Here is a 19,495-nt window from a genome sequence, read left to right on the forward strand (position 1 = left end):
TACAACAATCTGTAGTTTATACAACAATCTGTAGTTTATACAACAATCTGTAGTTTATACAACAATCTGTAGTTTATACAACAATCTGTAGTTTATAAAACAATCTGTAGTTTATACAACAATCTGTAGTTTATACAACAATCTGTAGTTTATACAACAATCTGTAGTTTATATAATTTACACAACTTCAACATAATTTTTCACCTGTAGCTTTTTGGGGGCCCCAAGCTAGATTTGTACTGGTATGCAGCCCTAGGACAAGTCAACTGGAACAAAGTCTCGTTGTTATCTGGTAAATATTGAAAATCTAATGAGGTGAAAGAAGTATCATACAAACAACCTACCCTGTAAAGACATTTATTATACACAGATTTAAAATATCTATCGATAACAAATGTGTATTTTGTGGTTGTGACCCAGAACTGGGACTCTTCTTATATCAGTGTGAGTCAGAAGATGTTGGAGTGAGTCAGATGATGTTGGAGTGAGTCAGATGATGTTGGAGTGAGGAGTGAGTCAGATGATGTTGGAGTGAGTCATATGATGTTGGAGTGAGTCAGAAGATGTTGGAGTGAGTAAGAAGATGTTAGAGTAAGTTCAAAGATGTTGCAGTGAGGAGTGAGTCAGAAGAAGTTGGAGTGAGTTAGAAGATGTTGGAGTGAGTCAGAAGATGTTGGAGTGAGTCAGAAGATGTTGGAGTGAGGAGTGAGTCAGAAGATATTGGAGTGAGTCAGAAGATGTTGGAGTGAGTTCGAAGATGTTGGAGTGAGTCAGAAGATGTTGGAGTGAGTCAGAAGATATTGGAGGGAGTTAGAAGATGTTGGAGTGAGTCAGAAGATGTTGGAGTGAGTCAGAAGATGTTGGAGTGAGTCAGAAGATATTGGAGGGAGTTAGAAGATGTTGGAGTGAGTCAGAAGATGTTGGAGTGAGGAGTGAGTCAGAAGATGTTGGAGTGAGTCAGAAGATGTTGGAGTGAGTCAGAAGATATTGGAGTGAGTTAGAAGATGTTGGAATGAGTCAGAAGATGTTGGAGTGAGTCAGAAGATGTTGGAGTGAGTCAGAAGATGTTGGAGTGAGTCAGAAGATGTTGGAGTGAGTCAGAAGATGTTGGAGTGAGTCAGAATATGTTATTTGAAAAGAAACGACTATTAATGTTAATCTGAGAGACTGTTATTATGTGTTATTGCGATCTAAATGATACAGACCCTGATTTAACTTACATTGTTAATGTGTTTATCTTTCATGGAAGATTCTTCATCCATAAAACGAAGTGGACAAAGAACGAACCCCTCTTCACATTATTTAAGATATAATTTAAATATTATTTAGAATTGATCGGTAAATCTAAAAAACAAAAAAGCAATACACACCATAAAACATCTTAACAAATTGAAAATGTATCTCGATATGTAAAACCCCCGTCTGTCAGGTTTATGTACTCTGGTTTGTATATTTCTGTTTTTGTATTTGTTGTGTTCATAAAACAATGTAAAATAAAATATGAAGGCCGACAGGGCAGATTAAATGTCCACTTTCCAGTCAATCCAGCAGAGAGCGCTCTATCATTGTCAATGTTTATCCTAATTACTTGGGAACGGATCTAACGTTAACCGTCTTAATTGGCGGGTGTCAATTAACAAATGAGCAAAAAACATTAGCATACCTAATTAGACTATCAATACGCGATTCCTCAGTTAATATTAGGCTTCGCCCAGCATTTTTTTTCCCCCTCCCAAGTGTTTAGTTAGTTTACGTTTTCCGCAGAACTAGCAGTTTGAATCGTCTCAGTTTAACTGCTGTGCCAGCTGTAGCTCTGTCTATTTCCATCTCATGAGTCACTCATTCTCAACTTCCAGCAGCAGTTCCAACCCCTCACACTCTGCTTCCTGATACCTGACGTCACACGGTCACCGCAAGGGGTTGTCCGCTGGTGTGTTCTGTACAGCAACAGTTTCCCTTTAACACCGAGAGAAAGAGCGTCAAGCGGGGAAGAACAAGTCGCCGCGTTTTTTTCCTTCTTTATTTTAAAATGGAAGTTTAGGACAAGGGGAAAATTTTCGCAGGGCCACAGCTCTACACCGCGACTGACAGCAGAGAAACGTTATCCCCAGCCGGCTGAGGAAAAGCCATGGCCATTATAACCTGCCGAGTGCAGTATTTGGAGGACTCGGACCCTTTCGTCTGTACCAACTTCCCGGAGCCACGGAGACCGCCGCCCTATGATCTGGACGAAAACATCGCCTTGATTGAGCAGATAGCCGGGGTTCACAAACTCCTGGAGGCACCGCTGAAGGTAAGTTTCAAATTGGACAGCCTTATCGTCTTTCTAAAATAACTTGGTGCGTTCGGATAATATGCTGGAGCCACCAGCAGCCGACCTACACAGGTGTGATCCCCCATGGTGATTGACTGGCTGACGTCCATGGTCATGTCATCCACACGACGGGGTATCCTTGTCAAAAGGAGCCTACCGGTACTTGATTGACAGTCCAGTTGTTGCATATTTCAAAAAGAAGGTAGCCTTTATAAATGAATAACTTACCTCGGGAAAGTTATCTAAACTTGAACATGCAGGTGAATAGATAGTTGATCAAGGACTGTTTAATTATCTAGATTGCTGAAGTTTGTTGAGTAAAACATATTTAGCTAAAATACAAATGTTGATTTAACCCCTCTTTGTTAACCCCCTTCCAACTCCTCTCTGTTAACCCAACCCCCATCCAACCCCTCTTTGTTAACCCCCTTCCAACTCCTCTCTGTTAACCCAACCCCCATCCAACCCCTCTGTGTTAACCCCCTTCCAACCCCTCTGTGTTAACCCCCTTCCAACCCCTCTGTGTTAACCCCCTTCCAACCCCTCTGTGTTAACCCCCTTCCAACCCCTCTGTGTTAACCCCCTTCCAACCCCTCTGTGTTAACCCCCTTCCAACCCCTCTGTGTTAACCCCCTTCCAACCCCCCTGTGTTAACCCCCTTCCAACCCCTCTGTGTTAACCCCCTTCCAACCCCTCTGTGTTAACCCCCTTCCAACCCCTCTGTGTTAACCCCCTTCCAACCCCTCTGTGTTAACCCCCTTCCAACCCCTCTGTGTTAACCCCCTTCCAACCCCTCTGTGTTAACCCCCTTCCAACCCCTCTGTGTTAACCCCCTTCCAACCCCTCTGTGTTAACCCCCTTCCAACCCCTCTGTGTTAACCCCCTTCCAACGCCTCTGTGTTAACCCCCTTCCAACGCCTCTGTGTTAACCCCCTTCCAACCCCTCTGTGTTAACCCCCTCCAACCCCTCTGTGTTAACCCAACCCCTCCAACCCCTCTGTGTTAACCCAACCCCTCTGTGTTAACCCCCTTCCAACCCCTCTGTGTTAACCCCCTTCCAACCCCTCTGTGTTAACCCAACCCATCCAACCCCTCTGTGTTAACCCAACCCCTCTGTGTTAACCCAACCCCTCCAACCCCTCTGTGTTAACCCAACCCCTCCAACCCCTCTGTGTTAACCCAACCCCTCCAACCCCTCTGTGTTAACCCAACCCCTCTGTGTTAACCCAACCCCTCTGTGTTAACCCCCTTCCAACCCCTCTGTGTTAACCCCCTTCCAACCCCTCTGTGTTAACCCCCTTCCAACCCCTCTGTGTTAACCCCCTTCCAACCCCTCTGTGTTAACCCCCTTCCAACCCCTCTGTGTTAACCCCCTTCCAACCCCTCTGTGTTAACCCCCTTCCAACCCCTCTGTGTTAACCCCCTTCCAACCCCTCTGTGTTAACCCCCTTCCAACCCCTCTGTGTTAACCCCCTTCCAACCCCTCTGTGTTAACCCCCTTCCAACGCCTCTGTGTTAACCCCCTTCCAACCCCTCTGTGTTAACCCCCTTCCAACCCCTCTGTGTTAACCCAACCCCTCCAACCCCTCTGTGTTAACCCAACCCCTCTGTGTTAACCCCCTTCCAACCCCTCTGTGTTAACCCCCTTCCAACCCCTCTGTGTTAACCCAACCCCTCCAACCCCTCTGTGTTAACCCAACCCCTCTGTGTTAACCCAACCCCTCCAACCCCTCTGTGTTAACCCAACCCCTCCAACCCCTCTGTGTTAACCCAACCCCTCCAACCCCTCTGTGTTAACCCAACCCCTCTGTGTTAACCCAACCCCTCTGTGTTAACCCAACCCCTCTGTGTTAACCCAACCCCTCTGTGTTAACCCCCTTCCAACCCCTCTGTGTTAACCCCCTTCCAACCCCTCTGTTAACCCTACCCCCTTTCAACCCCTCTGTGTTAACCCCCTTCCAACCCCTCTGTGTTAACACTAACCCCCTTCCAACCCCTCTGTGTTAACCCCCCTCCAACCCCTCACAACCCTATATTTCTCCTCGGTGCATGATTAAAAACTAGAGACTACTTGTCTCCTTTTAAAAACATTCCTTTACAAATCCGCCTAATCACTCCCTTGCCCCGGGGTGAGTCCCGCCAGATCCCAAATGGCACCCTTTTCCCTTTATAGTGCTCTACCCTAAGGGCTCTTGGTCAACAATAGTGCACTAGGTAGGGAATAGGGTGCCATGTGGGATGTAAACAGATACTTCCCGGGCTGTTAGAGAGATAGCATGGAAATGTCCATAATGTCTAAACCTGTCTTGTATCAGATTAATGAGTCTTAACAGTTATTTCAGCGTCGTAGGACTAAACAATGATGGTTTTTTTTGTTGCTCTGTTCCTTATAGTTTGTTTTTGTTGTGGGAATTGTGTTTTTATTATCTCAACATAATAAAACATAATAACCTGAATGTTTTTTTTCCCCTCTGTTCTTCGTTTTAGTTTGTTAGTATATTATGGGAAAGTGTTTTCTATTACTGTCGGTGTTTTGATACCCCCTGACCCCCCCCCCCCTCTCTTCCTCCCTGGATCAGTCGGTGTTTTGATACCCTCTGACCCCCCAGTCGGTGTTTTGACCCCCCCTCTCTTCCTCTCTGGATGTCAGTTTAGTCTAAGTGGAGTTAATACCCAAGGAAAGGGTGGGATCTGTAAACACGATACGCTGCAGATACCAGCCCTGTATGCACCAGTCTGGTACCAGCCCTATATGCACCAGTCTGGTACCAGCCCTAGATGTACCAGCTCTAGATGCACCAGTCTGGTACCAGCCCTATATGCACCAGTCTGGTACCAGCCCTATATGCACCAGCCCTATATGCACCAGTCTGGTACCAGCCCTATATGCACCAGCCCTATATGCACCAGTCTGGTACCAGCCCTATATGCACCAGCCCTATATGCACCAGTCTGGTACCAGCCCTATATGCACCAGCCCTATATGCACCAGCCCTATATGCACCAGCCTGGCACCAGCCCTGTATGTACCAGCCCTATATGCCCCAGTCTGGTACCAGCCCTATATGCACCAGCCCTATATGCACCAGTCTGGTACCAGCCCTATATGCACCAGCCCTATATGCACCAGTCTGGTACCAGCCCTATATGCACCAGCCCTATATGCACCAGTCTGGTACCAGCCCTATATGCACCAGCCCTATATGCACCAGCCCTATATGCACCAGCCTGGCACCAGCCCTGTATGTACCAGCCCTATATGCCCCAGTCTGGTACCAGCCCTATATGCACCAGCCCTATATGCACCAGCCCTATATGCACCAGCCCTATATGCACCAGCCTGGTACCAGCCCTGTGTGCACCAGCCCTGTATGCACCAGCCCTGTATGCACCAGCCCGGCACCAGCCCTATATGCACCATCCCTATATGCACCAGTCTGGTACCAGCCCTGTATGCACCAGCCCTATATGCACCAGTCTGGTACCAGCCCTATATGCACCAGCCATATATGCACCAGTCCTATATGCACCAGTCTGGTACCAGCCCTATATGTACCAGCCCTATATGCACCAGTCTGGTGCCAGCCCTATATGTACCAGCCATATATGTACCAGCCCTATATGCACCAGTCGGGTACCAGCCCTATATGTACCAGTCTGGTACCGGCTCTTTGCTATGAGACTCGAAATTTATCTCAGGTGCTTCCTGTTTCCATTGATCATCCTTAAGATGTTTCTACAACTTGATTGGAGTCCACCTGTGGTAAATTCAATTGATTGGACATGATTTGGCAAGGCACACACCTGTCTATATAAGGTCCCATAGTTGACTGTTCATGTCAGAGCAAAAACCAATCCATGAGGTCGAAGGAATTGTCCGTAGAGCTCCGAGACAGCATTGTGTCGAGGCACAGATCTGGGGAAGGGTACCAAAACATTTCTGCAGCATTGGCGGTCCTCAAGAACACAGTGTCCTCCATCATTCTGAAATGGAAGAAGTTTGGAACCACCAAGACTCTTCCTAGAGCTTGGCCACCCAGCCAAACTGAGTAATCAGGGAAGAAGGGCCTTGGTCAGGGAGGTGACCAAGAACCGGATGGTCACTTTGACAGAGCTCCAGAGTTCCTCTGTGGAGATAGGAGAACCTTCTAGAAGGATAACCATCTCTGCAGCACTCCACCAACCAGGCCTTTATGGTAGAGTGGCCAGACGGAAGCCACTCCTCAGTAAAATGCCCATGACAGCCCACTTTGAATTTTCTAAAAGGCACCTAAAGACTCTCAGACCACGAGAAACAAGATTCTCTGGTCTGATGAAACCAAGATTGAACCCTTTGGCCTGAATGCCAAGTGTCACATCTGGAGGAAACCTGGCACCATCCCCACGGTGAAGCATGGTGGTGGCATCATGCTGTGGTGATGTTTTTCAGCTGCAAGAACTGGAAGACTAGTCAGGATCGAGGGAAATATGAACGGACCAAACTACAGAGAACCTGCTCCAGAACGTTCAGGACCTCAGACGAGGTCAAAGGTTCACCTTCCAACAGGACAACGACGCTAAGCGCAAAGCCAAGACAACGCAGGAGTGACTTTGGGACAAATCTCTGAATGTGCTTGAGTGGCCCAGCCAGAGCCCGGACTCATTGTACCTAAACTATATGTGTAAACATGTATACGCAGGGCCCAGCTGTCAGAGACCTTGGTCTCGGTCTGTGTTCCTTGTTGAAATAAAGGTGTAATATTTGAACCCGATCTAACATCTCTGGGGAGACCTGTGCAGCGACGCTCCCCCATCCAACCTGACAGAGCTTGAGAGGATCTGCTGAGAAGAATAGGAGAAACTCTCCAAACACAGGTGTGCCAAGCTTGTAGCGTCATACCCAAGAAGACTTGAGTCTGTAATCGCTGCCAAAGGTGCTTCAACAAAGTACTGAGTAAAGGGTCTGAATACTTAAATGTGATGTTTTGTATTTTTAGTAAATTAGCTAAACTTTCTAAATGTATTTTGGCTTTGTAATTATGGGGTATTGTGATGTCATTATGGGGTATTGTGTATAGATTGGGGGGGGGGCGATTGAATCATTTTTAGAATAAGGCTGTAACGTAACAATGTGGAAAAAGTGAAGGGGTCTGAATTCTTTCTGAATGCACTGTAGTGCACTAACTTTACAGACGTATTGCACTATATAGGGAGTAGGTTGCTATTTGGGACACAACAAGGCATGGGAAGCCACAGGCACTACTGGAATAGTGTGGATGGTATTATAATAGTGTAATATACTCTGGTGAGATCAGGTATTAGAATGCTGTTTCCTCCTAGTTCTAGTCTGGTCCTAGATCAGGTATTAGAATGCTGCTTCCTCCTAGTTCTAGTCTGGTCCCAGATCAGGTATTAGAATGCTGCTTCCTCCTAGTTCTAGTCTGGTCCCAGATCAGGTATTAGAATGCTGCTTCCTCCTAGTTCTAGTCTGGTCCCAGATCAGGTATTAGAATGCTGCTTCCTCCTAGTTCTAGTCTGGTCCCAGATCAGGTATTAGAATGCTGCTTCCTCCTAGTTCTAGTCTGGTCCCAGATCAGGTATTATAATAATGCTGCTTCCTCCTAGTTCTAGTCTGGTCCCAGATCAGGTATTATAATAATGCTGCTTCCTCCTAGTTCTAGTCTGGTCCCAGATCAGGTATTAGAATGATGCTTCCTCCTAGTTCTAGTCTGGTCCCAGATCAGGTATTAGAATGCTGCTTCCTCCTAGTTCTAGTCTGGTCCCAGATCAGGTATTAGAATGCTGCTTCCTCCTAGTTCTAGTCTGGTCCCAGATCAGGTATTAGAATGCTGCTTCCTCCTAGTTCTAGTCTGGTCCCAGATCAGGTATTAGAATGCTGCTTCCTCCTAGTTCTAGTCTGGTCCCAGATCAGGTATTAGAATGCTGCTTCCTCCTAGTTCTAGTCTAGTCCCAGATCAGGTATTAGAATGCTGCTTCCTCCTAGTTCTAGTCTGGTCCCAGATCAGGTATTAGAATGCTGCTTCCTCCTAGTTCTAGTCTGGTCCCAGATCAGGTATTAGAATGCTGCTTCCTCCTAGTTCTAGCCTGGTCCCAGATCAGGTATTAGAATGCTGCTTCCTCCTAGTTCTAGTCTGGTCCCAGATCAGGTATTAGAATGCTGCTTCCTCCTAGTTCTAGTCTGGTCCCAGATCAGGTATTAGAATGCTGCTTCCTCCTAGTTCGAGTCTGGTCCCGGATCAGGTATTATAATAATGCTGCTTCCTCCTAGTTCTAGTCTGGTCCCAGATCAGGTATTAGAATGCTGCTTCCTCCTAGTTCTAGTCTGGTCCCAGATCAGGTATTAGAATGCTGCTTCCTCCTAGTTCTAGTCTGGTCCCAGATCAGGTATTAGAATGCTGCTTCCTCCTAGTTCTAGTCTGGTCCCAGATCAGGTATTAGAATGCTGCTTCCTCCTAGTTCTAGTCTAGTCCCAGATCAGGTATTAGAATGCTGCTTCCTCCTAGTTCTAGTCTGGTCCCAGATCAGGTATTAGAATGCTGCTTCCTCCTAGTTCTAGCCTGGTCCCAGATCAGGTATTAGAATGCTGCTTCCTCCTAGTTCTAGTCTGGTCCCAGATCAGGTATTAGAATGCTGCTTCCTCCTAGTTCGAGTCTGGTCCCAGATCAGGTATTAGAATGCTGCTTCCTCCTAGTTCTAGTCTGGTCCCAGATCAGGTATTAGAATGCTGCTTCCTCCTAGTTCTAGCCTGGTCCCAGATCAGGTATTAGAATGCTGCTTCCTCCTAGTTCTAGTCTGGTCCCAGATCAGGTATTAGAATGCTGCTTCCTCCTAGTTCTAGTCTGGTCCCAGATCAGGTATTAGAATGCTGCTTCCTCCTAGTTCTAGTCTGGTCCCGGATCAGGTATTATAATAATGCTGCTTCCTCCTAGTTCTAGTCTGGTCCCAGATCAGGTATTAGAATGCTGCTTCCTCCTAGTTCTAGCCTGGTCCCAGATCAGGTATTAGAATGCTGCTTCCTCCTAGTTCTAGTCTGGTCCCAGATCAGGTATTAGAATGCTGCTTCCTCCTAGTTCTAGTCTGGTCCCAGATCAGGTATTAGAATGCTGCTTCCTCCTAGTTCTAGTTCAGTCCCAGATCAGGTATTATAATAATGCTGCTTCCTCCTAGTTCTAGTCTGGTCCCAGATCAGGTATTAGAATGCTGCTTCCTCCTAGTTCTAGCCTGGTCCCAGATCAGGTATTAGAATGCTGCTTCCTCCTAGTTCTAGTCTGGTCCCAGATCAGGTATTAGAATGCTGCTTCCTCCTAGTTCTAGTCTGGTCCCAGATCAGGTATTAGAATGCTGCTTCCTCCTAGTTCTAGTCTGGTCCCAGATCAGGTATTAGAATGCTGCTTCCTCCTAGTTCTAGTCTGGTCCCAGATCAGGTATTAGAATGCTGCTTCCTCCTAGTTCTAGTCTGGTCCCAGATCAGGTATTAGAATGCTGCTTCCTCCTAGTTCTAGTCTAGTCCCAGATCAGGTATTAGAATGCTGCTTCCTCCTAGTTCTAGTCTGGTCCCAGATCAGGTATTAGAATGCTGCTTCCTCCTAGTTCTAGTCTGGTCCCAGATCAGGTATTAGAATGCTGCTTCCTCCTAGTTCTAGTCTGGTCCCAGATCAGGTATTAGAATGCTGCTTCCTCCTAGTTCTAGTCTAGTCCCAGATCAGGTATTAGAATGCTGCTTCCTCCTAGTTCTAGTCTGGTCCCAGATCAGGTATTAGAATGCTGCTTCCTCCTAGTTCTAGTCTGGTCCCAGATCAGGTATTAGAATGCTGCTTCCTCCTAGTTCTAGCCTGGTCCCAGATCAGGTTGTACTCTTGCGAACTCCGTTACTGGCATTGATGTAACAGTTGCTGAAGGAGTTGACAGAGCAGAAACAGACCCGGGCTAGCTTCCTCCCTCCTCAAGCTGAAGGAGTTCAGATAGCAGAAACCGACCCTTCCTCCCTCCTCAAGCTGAAGGAGTTGAGATAGCAGAAACCGACCCAGGCTAGCTTCCTCCCCCCTCAAGCTGAAGGAGCAGAAACAGACCCAGGCTAGCTTCCTCCCTCCTCAAGCTGAAGGAGCAGAAACACACCCAGGCTAGCTTCTTCCCTCCTAAAGCTGAAGGAGCAGAAACAGACCCAGGCTAGCTTCCTCCCCCCTCAAGCTGAAGCAGCAGAAACAGACCCAGGCTAGCTTCCTCCCTCCTCAAGCTGAAGGAGCAGAAACAGACCCAGGCTAGCTTCCTCCCTCCTCAAGCTGAAGGAGCAGAAACAGACCCAGGATAGCTTCCTCCCTCCTCAAGCTGAAGGAGCAGAAACAGACCCAGGCTAGCTTCCTCCCCCCTCAAGCTGAAGGAGCAGAAACAGACCCAGGCTAGCTTCTTCCCTCCTAAAGCTGAAGGAGCAGAAACAGACCCAGGCTAGCTTCCTCCCCCCTCAAGCTGAAGCAGCAGAAACAGACCCAGGCTAGCTTCCTCCCTCCTCAAGCTGAAGGAGCAGAAACAGACCCAGGCTAGCTTCCTCCCTCCTCAAGCTGAAGGAGCAGAAACAGACCCAGGCTAGCTTCCTCCCTCCTCAAGCTGAAGGAGCAGAAACAGACCCAGGCTAGCTTCCTCCCCCCTCAAGCTGAAGGAGCAGAAACAGACCCAGGCTAGCTTCTTCCCTCCTAAAGCTGAAGGAGCAGAAACAGACCCAGGCTAGCTTCCTCCCCCCTCAAGCTGAAGGAGCAGAAACAGACCCAGGCTAGCTTCCTCCCTCCTAAAGCTGAAGGAGCAGAAACAGACCCAGGCTAGCTTCCTCCCCCCTCAAGCTGAAGGAGCAGAAACAGACCCAGGCTAGCTTCCTCCCTCCTCAAGCTGAAGGAGCAGAAACAGACCCAGGCTAGCTTCCTCCCTCCTCAAGCTGAAGGAGCAGAAACAGACCCAGGCTAGCTTCCTCCCTCCTCAAGCTGAAGGAGCAGAAACAGACCCAGGCTAGCTTCCTCCCTCCTCAAGCTGAAGGAGCAGAAACAGACCCAGGCTAGCTTCCTCCCTCCTCAAGCTGAAGGAGCAGAAACAGACCCAGGCTAGCTTCCTCCCCCCTCAAGCTGAAGGAGCAGAAACAGACCCAGGCTAGCTTCTTCCCTCCTAAAGCTGAAGGAGCAGAAACAGACCCAGGCTAGCTTCCTCCCCCCTCAAGCTGAAGGAGCAGAAACAGACCCATGCTAGCTTCTTCCCTCCTAAAGCTGAAGGAGCAGAAACAGACCCAGGCTAGCTTCCTCCCCCCTCAAGCTGAAGGAGCAGAAACAGACCCAGGCTAGCTTCCTCCCTCCTCAAGCTGAAGGAGAAGAAACACACCCAGGCTAGCTTCCTCCCCCCTCAAGCTGAAGGAGCAGAAACAGACCCAGGCTAGCTTCTTCCCTCCTAAAGCTGAAGGAGCAGAAACAGACCCAGGCTAGCTTCCTCCCCCCTCAAGCTGAAGGAGCAGAAACAGACCCAGGCTAGCTTCCTCCCTCCTCAAGCTGAAGGAGCAGAAACACACCCAGGCTAGCTTCCTCCCTCCTCAAGCTGAAGGAGCAGAAACCGACCCAGGCTATCTTCTTCCCTCCTAAAGCTGAAGGAGCAGAAACAGACCCAGACTAGCTTCCTCCCCCCTCAAGCTGAAGGAGCAGAAACAGACCCAGGCAAGCTTCCTCCCTCCTCAAGCTGAAGGAGCAGAAACACACCCAGGCTAGCTTCCTCCCTCCTCAAGCTGAAGGAGCAGAAACCGACCCAGGCTATCTTCTTCCCTCCTAAAGCTAAAGGAGCAGAAACAGACCCAGACTAGCTTCCTCCCCCCTCAAGCTGAAGGAGCAGAAACAGACCCAGGCTAGCTTCCTCCCTCCTCAAGCTGAAGGAGCAGAAACAGACCCAGGCTAGCTTCCTCCCTCAAGCTGAAGGAGCAGAAACAGACCCAGGCTAGCTTCCTCCCTCCTCAAGCTGAAGGAGCAGAAACAGACCCAGGCTAGCTTCCTCCCCCCTCAAGCTGAAGGAGCAGAAACAGACCCAGGCTAGCTTCCTCCCTCCTCAAGCTGAAGGAGCAGAAACACACCCAGGCTAGCTTCCTCCCTCCTCAAGCTGAAGGAGCAGAAACCGACCCAGGCTAGCTTCTTCCCTCCTAAAGCTGAAGGAGCAGAAACAGACCCAGGCTAGCTTCCTCCCCCCTCAAGCATGGTGCTTACTGGAGCTCAGTTCCTTCTGCAGTGTTTGGATACCTGGTTAATTGTGGTATGCTTGGTTTTTATTTTTTTTTCTTCCTTTGGTTGGCATTGTTGTCATTCTGTCAAGACAATCTGGATTGGTTGGTATTTAAAGGTTGTGAGGCTGCATAATGTGATCATGTCTGTGGATAGTATGTAACCTACTGTACGTGTCTACAGTTTAGACACATCTACTCATTCCAGGGTTCTAGAACACCTACTCATTCCAGGGTTCTAGAACACCTACTCATTCCAGGGTTCTAGAACACCTACTCATTCCAGGGTTCTAGAACACCTACTCATTCCAGGGTTCTAGAACACCTACTCATTCAAGGGTTTTCTTTGTTTTTACTATTTTCTACATTGTAGAATAACAGTGAAGACATCAAAACTAGGAATCAACACATATGGAATCATGTAGATACCAAAAAAGTGTTAAACAAATCAAAATATATTTGAGATTGTTCAAAGTAGCCACCCTTTTTGCATGCTCTTGGCACACTCCTAACCAGCTTCACCTGGAATGCTTTTCCAACCGTCTAGAAGGAGTTACCACATTGTGCTGAGCTCTAGTTGGCTGCTTTTCCTTCACTCTGCGGTCCGACTCATCCCAAACCATCTCAATTGGGTTGAGGTTGGGTGATTGTGGAGGCCAGGTCATCTGATGCAGGACTCTATCACTCTCCTTCTTGAACAAATAGCCCTTACACAGCCTGGATGTGTGTTGGGTCATTGTCCTGGAAGCCATGCTGGTTAAGTGTGCCTTGAATTCTAAATAAATCACTGACAGTGTCACCAGCAAAGCACCTCCTCTATGCTTCACGTTGGGAACTACACATGCGCCGAACACAAGTGTAGACTTTACCGTGAAATGCTTTACTGACAAGCCCTTAACCAACAGTGCAGTTCAAGAAGAATAAAATATTTACCAAGTAGACTAAAATAAAAAGTCACACAATAAGAATAACAATGTGGAGGCTATATACAGGGTATTACGGTACAGAGTCAATGTGGAGGCTATATACAGGGTGTTACGGTACAGAGTCAATGTGGAGGCTATATACAGGGTGTTACGGTACAGAGTCAATGTGGAGGCTATATACAGGGTGTTATGGTACAGAGTCAATGTGGAGGCTATATACAGGGTATTACGGTACAGAGTCAATGTGGAGGCTATATACAGGGTGTTACGGTACAGAGTCAATGTGGAGGCTATATACGGGGTGTTACGGTACAGAGTCAATGTGGAGGCTATATACAGGGTGTTATGGTACAGAGTCAATGTGGAGGCTATATACAGGGTGTTACGGTACAGAGTCAATGTGGAGGTTATATACAGGGGGTACCGGTACAGAGTCAATGTGGAGACTATATACAGGGTGTTACGGTACAGAGTCAATGTGGAGGCTATATACAGGGTGTTACGGTACAGAGTCAATGTGGAGGCTATATACAGGGTGTTACGGTACAGAGTCAATGTGGAGGTTATATATAGGGGGTACCGGTACAGAGTCAATGTGGAGACTATATACAGGGTATTACGGTACAGAGTCAGTGTGGAGGCTATATACAGGGGGTACCGGTACTGAGTCAGTGTGGAGGCTATATACAGGGGGTACCGAGTCAGTGTGGAGACTATATACAGGGGGTACCGGTACAGAGTCAATGTGGAGGCTATATTATATACAGGGGGCACCGGTACCGAGTCAATGTGGAGGCTATATACAGGGGGTACCCGTACAGAGTCGGTATGCGGGGGTACAGGTTAGTTGAGGTAATCTGTACATGTAGGTGGGGGTGAAGTGACTATGCATAGATAACAAACAGCGAGTAGCAGCAGTGTACAAGGAGGTGTCGATGTAAATTTTCTGGTGGCGATTTTTATGAATTGCAGTCTAATGGCTTGGGGGTAGAAGCTGTTGAGGAGCCTTTTGGTCCTAGACTTGGCGCTCCGGTACATCTTGCCATGCGCTAGCAGAGAAAACAGTCTTTAACTTAGGTGACTGGAGTCTGACAATTTTCTGGGCTTTCCTTTGACACCGCCTATTATATAGGTCCTGGATGGCAGGAAGCTTGTCCCCGGTGATGTACTGGGCCGTTCCCACTACCCTCTGTAGCGCCTTGCGGTCGGATGCCGAGCATTTGCCATACCAGGCGGTGATGCAACCGGTCAGGATGCTCTCGATGGTGCAGCTGTAGAACCTTTTGAGGGTCTGGGAACCCATGTCGAATCCTTTCAGTCTCCTGAGGGGTCTAATGTACATTGCTGGTGGTTCTTCTTCAAGTCTCTTCTTCTTATTGGTGTCCTTCAGTAGTTGTTTCTCTGCAGTAATTTGACCATGAAGGCCTGATTCACACAGTCTGTAGAAAGCAGGTAGCCTATGCCTGTATATTCCATAGAAAGTGAAGGCCTGATTCACTCAGTCTGTAGAAAGCAGGTAGCCTATGCCTGTATATTCCATAGAAAGTGAAAGGCTGTTGTATCCTGACTCAGAACAACAGCTCGGGGGGGGGGGGGGCGGCTCAGGAACAATGCCTGTGTAATCAAGCTGATGACATCATCAATGCTAGACATAGAGAGTATTTATTCTAACCTCTGAATCAGATGGAAGACGGACTCTTTCTCCGTTACAACAATGATACCAATGATAAGATATCAAAAAAGCCTCCCGAGTGGCGCAGTGGTCTAAGACACTGCATCGCAGTGCTAGCTTTGCCACTAGAGATTTTGGGTTCGAGTCCAGGCTCTGTCGCAGCCGGCCGCGACTGGGAGACCCACCGGTTGTCCCATCGCTCACTAGCGACTCCTGTGGCGGGCCGGGTGTAGTGCACGCTGACCAGGTTGCCAGGTGGACGGTTGTTTCCTCCGACACATTGGTGCGGCTGGCTTCCGGGTTAAAGTGGGCATTGTCTGCAGTGCGGCTTGGTTGGGTTGTGTTTCGGAGGACGCACGGCTCTCGACCTTCGCCTCTCCCGAGTTCTTACCGGAGTTGCAGCGATGAGACAAAACCAATTGGAGGTTAAAAAAACAAGTAATAAAATATGAAAAGTCTCTCCTTTTTTTATGTTGTTTACTGTTGTTGACTAATGTTGACTGTGTTTATGCCTGTTTGTGTAAATATTTTACTACACCCGCTAACATGGCTGTCCCTGTCTTTGTTCCGCCCCAGTTGGAGGAGTGTGCTCTGCAGATGGCCCCCAATGGGAACTACCTGGACCTGGACCTGTCTCTGGGGGAACAGAAAGATGATGTGGAACAGCTCTATGACGACGTGGGGTAAGGACACCTCTCCTCCTCTCCCTTCCTCCTTCCGGTTTACCTTTCCTTCACTGATCTCCTCCTCTCCCTTCCTCCTTCGGGTTTACCTTTCCTTCACTGATCTCCTCCTCTCCCTTCCTCCTTCCGGTTTACCTTTCCTTCACTGATCTCCTCCTCTCCCTTCCTCCTTCTGGTTTACCTGTCCTTCACTGATCTCCTCCTCTCCCTTCCTCCTTCTGGTTTACCTTTCCTTCACTGATCTCCTCCTCTCCCTTCTGGTTTACCTTTCCTTCACTGAGCTCCTCCTCTCCTTTCCTTCTCTCCTCTCTTTGACCTTTCCTTCACTGAGCTCCTTCCCATGTCACTTCTTTCATTCAGGGTGAACTATGAGTTCTACAGCAACATGAAGACAGTCAGGGTGAACCATGAGTTCTACAGCAACATGAAGACATTCAGGGTGAACCATGAGTTCTACAGCAACATGAAGACACAGTCAGTGTGTTTCAGGGTGAACCATGAGTTCTACAGCAACATGAAGACACAGTCAGGGTGAACCATGAGTTCTAGAACCATGAGTTCTACAGCAACATGACAGGTTCAGGGTTCCTAGTCGTTGATGCTACAGTATCTCGGTCTGTCTTCTGTCCAAGCTGAGTTTCCAGCTGAGTTTAACAGGCCTTGTCCATGTTGCAAGATGAAGTGAGTCATTTTACTGAGATAGGAAATGTCACTGACTGGAGAGATGCCACGTAGGAGTTAGGTAGAGAGAGGGACTTTACTGATGAAGACATTGTGTTAGTTTTAGGTGTGAAATGCAGAATGATGGGACAAGTTCCAATTGAAGTTGTGCCTGTCTACTGTGCTTCAGTAGTAATCCAGCTTTCTATCCACCAGTCTCCTTCTCTGTGTAGTGCATTCTAGAGCAGTGTGGGGCGTTCTAGAGCAGTGTGGGGCGTTCTAGAGCAGTGTGGGGCGTTCTAGAGCAGTGTGGGGCGTTCTAGAGCAGTGTGGGGCGTTCTAGAGCAGTGTGGGGCGTTCTAGAGCAGTGTGGGGCGTTCTAGAGCAGTGTGGGGCGTTCTAGAGCAGTGTGGGGCGTTCTAGAGCAGTGTGGGGCGTTCTAGAGCAGTGTGGGGCGTTCTAGAGCTGTGTGGGGCGTTCTAGAGCTGTGTGGGGCATTCTAGAGCTGTGTAGGGCATTCTAGAGCTGTGTAGGACATTCTCGCACATTCTAGAGTAGTGTAGAACATTCTAGAGAAATGTAGAGCAGTGGTTCCCAACCTTTTTTGGTTACTGTACCACCAACTGCATTTTGCTCTGCTGTGAATTACCCCTTGTGTATTTTACCAGTAGGCCTTTGGTCTCATGAGTCTTCTCAAGTACCCCCCCTGAGGGTAGGCCAGGTACCCCCCCCTGAGGGTAGGCCAGGTACCCCCCCCCTGAGGGTAGGCCAGGTACCCCCCCCCCCTGAGGGTAGGCCAGGTTCCCCCCCCCTGAGGGTAGGCCAGGTACCCCCCCTGAGGGTAGGCCAGGTACCCCCCCTGAGGGTAGGCCAGGTACCCCCCCTGAGGGTAGGCCAGGTACCCCCCCCCTGTGGGTAGGCCAGGTACCCCCCCCTGTGGGTAGGCCAGGTACCCCCCCCTGTGGGTAGGCCAGGTACCCCCCCCTGTGGGTAGGCCAGGTACCCCCCCCTGTGGGTAGGCCAGGTACCCCCCCCCTGTGGGTAGGCCAGGTACCCCCCCCTGTGGGTAGGCCAGGTACCCCCCCCCCCTGTGGGTAGGCCGGGTACCCCCCCCTGTGGGTAGGCCAGGCACCCCTCCCCCCCTGTGGGTAGGCCAGGTACCCCCAGGGTTCATAGTATCCCTAGTTGGGAATCATTGGTGTTGAGCATGAAGCTGTGAGGAGAGATGCTGGGTAACACAGTGTTCTGTGCTTCAGTCTCTCTCTCTGTTGCTCATGTCCAGGCGGGTGTGTCAGTCATCATGTCCCTGTGAAGTGGCCCTCTAAATCTCTTGCCACTCTCCTCACATCTCAATCAGCTAGAGTAAACGCAGAGGGAGAAGGAAGGGGCAGAAACACACACATACACGCAGACAGAAGTATGGCCACGTGAAAACACACACATACTCCACCAGCTAGTTGCTCGAGTGGAAAGGTGTCAAGTTCCAACAGACAACAGTATTATTGTTAATGACAAGCTAGTCCTCTTTAAACTCACAGGATGAAAATAGTCTGGGGGGGGGGGAGTGTGAAAAATACCTTTCTAGAACACAGGTAGATGTGATTACTACATAGAACCATTCTAGAGGACTAAAGACCTTTCTAGAAGACAGGAAGGTGTGATTAGTACACAGAACCAGTCTGGAGGATTAAAGAGACTGGGGGACATAGGAGTCTGTCAGTGGGATGAGACTGGGGGACATACGAGTCTGTCAGTGGGTTGATACGGGGGACATACGAGACGGGGGACATACGAGACTGGGGGACCTACGAGTCTGTCAGTGGGATGAGACTGGGGGACATATGAGACTGTCAGTGGGATGAGACTGTGGGACCTACGAGTCTGTCCGTGGGATGAGACTGGGAGACATACGAGTCTATCAGTGGGATGAGATTGGGGGACATACGAGTCTGTCAGTGGGATGAGACTGGGGGACATATGAGTCTGTCAGTGGGTTGGTACTCATACAAAACGTTTTCTCCTCCGTATTCATATAGACATCAAGTACGTTTCTCCCCAGAACAGACTGTGATTGTCTTATTGCAACTAGCGCTGTTTATCATCTATGGGCCCCATTCATTAACTTGTGCCTGAATCTGATTTGAATCTGATTTGACCTCACAAAGCATTCTGTCTTTCCTCTCTAGCTCACATGACGTTGTCTGCATCCCACATAGCACCCTCTTCTCTATACAGAAAACTACCTTTCGCTAGAGCCCTATGGGAATAAGGTGCTATTTGGGATGTAGACAAAGAGGTGTTTTGTCCCGCTGTTCTCTGTGACGGTGACTTTCTCTCCCCCCTCCGCAAGAGGCGGGGCCCGGATCATTCATATCCACATCACCTCAGTCTAGAAGCAGCAGCTACATCCCCTCAGTCTAGCAGCAGCAGCTACATCCCCTCAGTCTAGAAGCAGCAGCAGCAGCTACATCCCCTCAGGCTAGAAGCAGCAGCTACATCACCTCAGTCTAGAAGCAGCAGCAGCTACATCACCTCAGTCTAGAAGAAGCAGCAGCTACATCCCCTCAGTCTAGAAGCAGCAGCAGCTACATCCCCTCAGTCTAGAAGCAGCAGCTACATCCCCTCAGTCTAGAAGCAGCAGCAGCTACATCCCCTCAGTCTAGAAGCAGCAGCAGCTACATCACCTCAGTCTAGAAGCAGCAGCAGCTACATCACCTCAGTCTAGAAGCAGCAGCAGCTACATCCCCTCAGTCTAGAAGCAGCAGCTACATCACCTCAGTCTAGAAGCAGCAGCTACATCACCTCAGTCTAGAAGCAGCAGCAGCAGCTACATCCCCTCAGTCTAGAAGCAGCAGCAGCTACATCCCCTCAGTCTAGAAGCAGCAGCAGCTACATCACCTCAGTCTAGAAGCAGCAGCTACATCCCCTCAGTCTAGAAGCAGCAGCAGCTACATCACCTCAGTCTAGAAGCAGCAGCAGCTACATCACCTCAGTCTAGAAGCAGCA

General features: G+C 48.9%; 1 protein-coding gene across 7 annotated transcripts in view; it reads left to right on the top strand.

The window, feature by feature from the left end:
* Positions 1–1,899: 1,899 nt before the first annotated feature.
* LOC139385248 (FH1/FH2 domain-containing protein 1-like) overlaps positions 1,900–19,495 on the top strand; it is a 172,313-nt gene continuing 154,717 nt past the window's right edge. For all 7 annotated transcript variants that reach the window (XM_071130399.1, XM_071130401.1, XM_071130402.1 and 4 more), the window contains exons 1-2: positions 1,900–2,293; positions 15,723–15,829. In XM_071130399.1, the coding sequence (XP_070986500.1) occupies positions 2,129–2,293; positions 15,723–15,829 (272 nt within the window). In that variant the 5' untranslated portion in view covers positions 1,900–2,128. The remainder of the gene's footprint in view (positions 2,294–15,722; positions 15,830–19,495) is intronic.

Source organism: Oncorhynchus clarkii, chromosome 26 (assembly GCF_045791955.1).
Source record: "Oncorhynchus clarkii lewisi isolate Uvic-CL-2024 chromosome 26, UVic_Ocla_1.0, whole genome shotgun sequence".
NCBI lineage: Eukaryota > Metazoa > Chordata > Actinopteri > Salmoniformes > Salmonidae > Oncorhynchus > Oncorhynchus clarkii.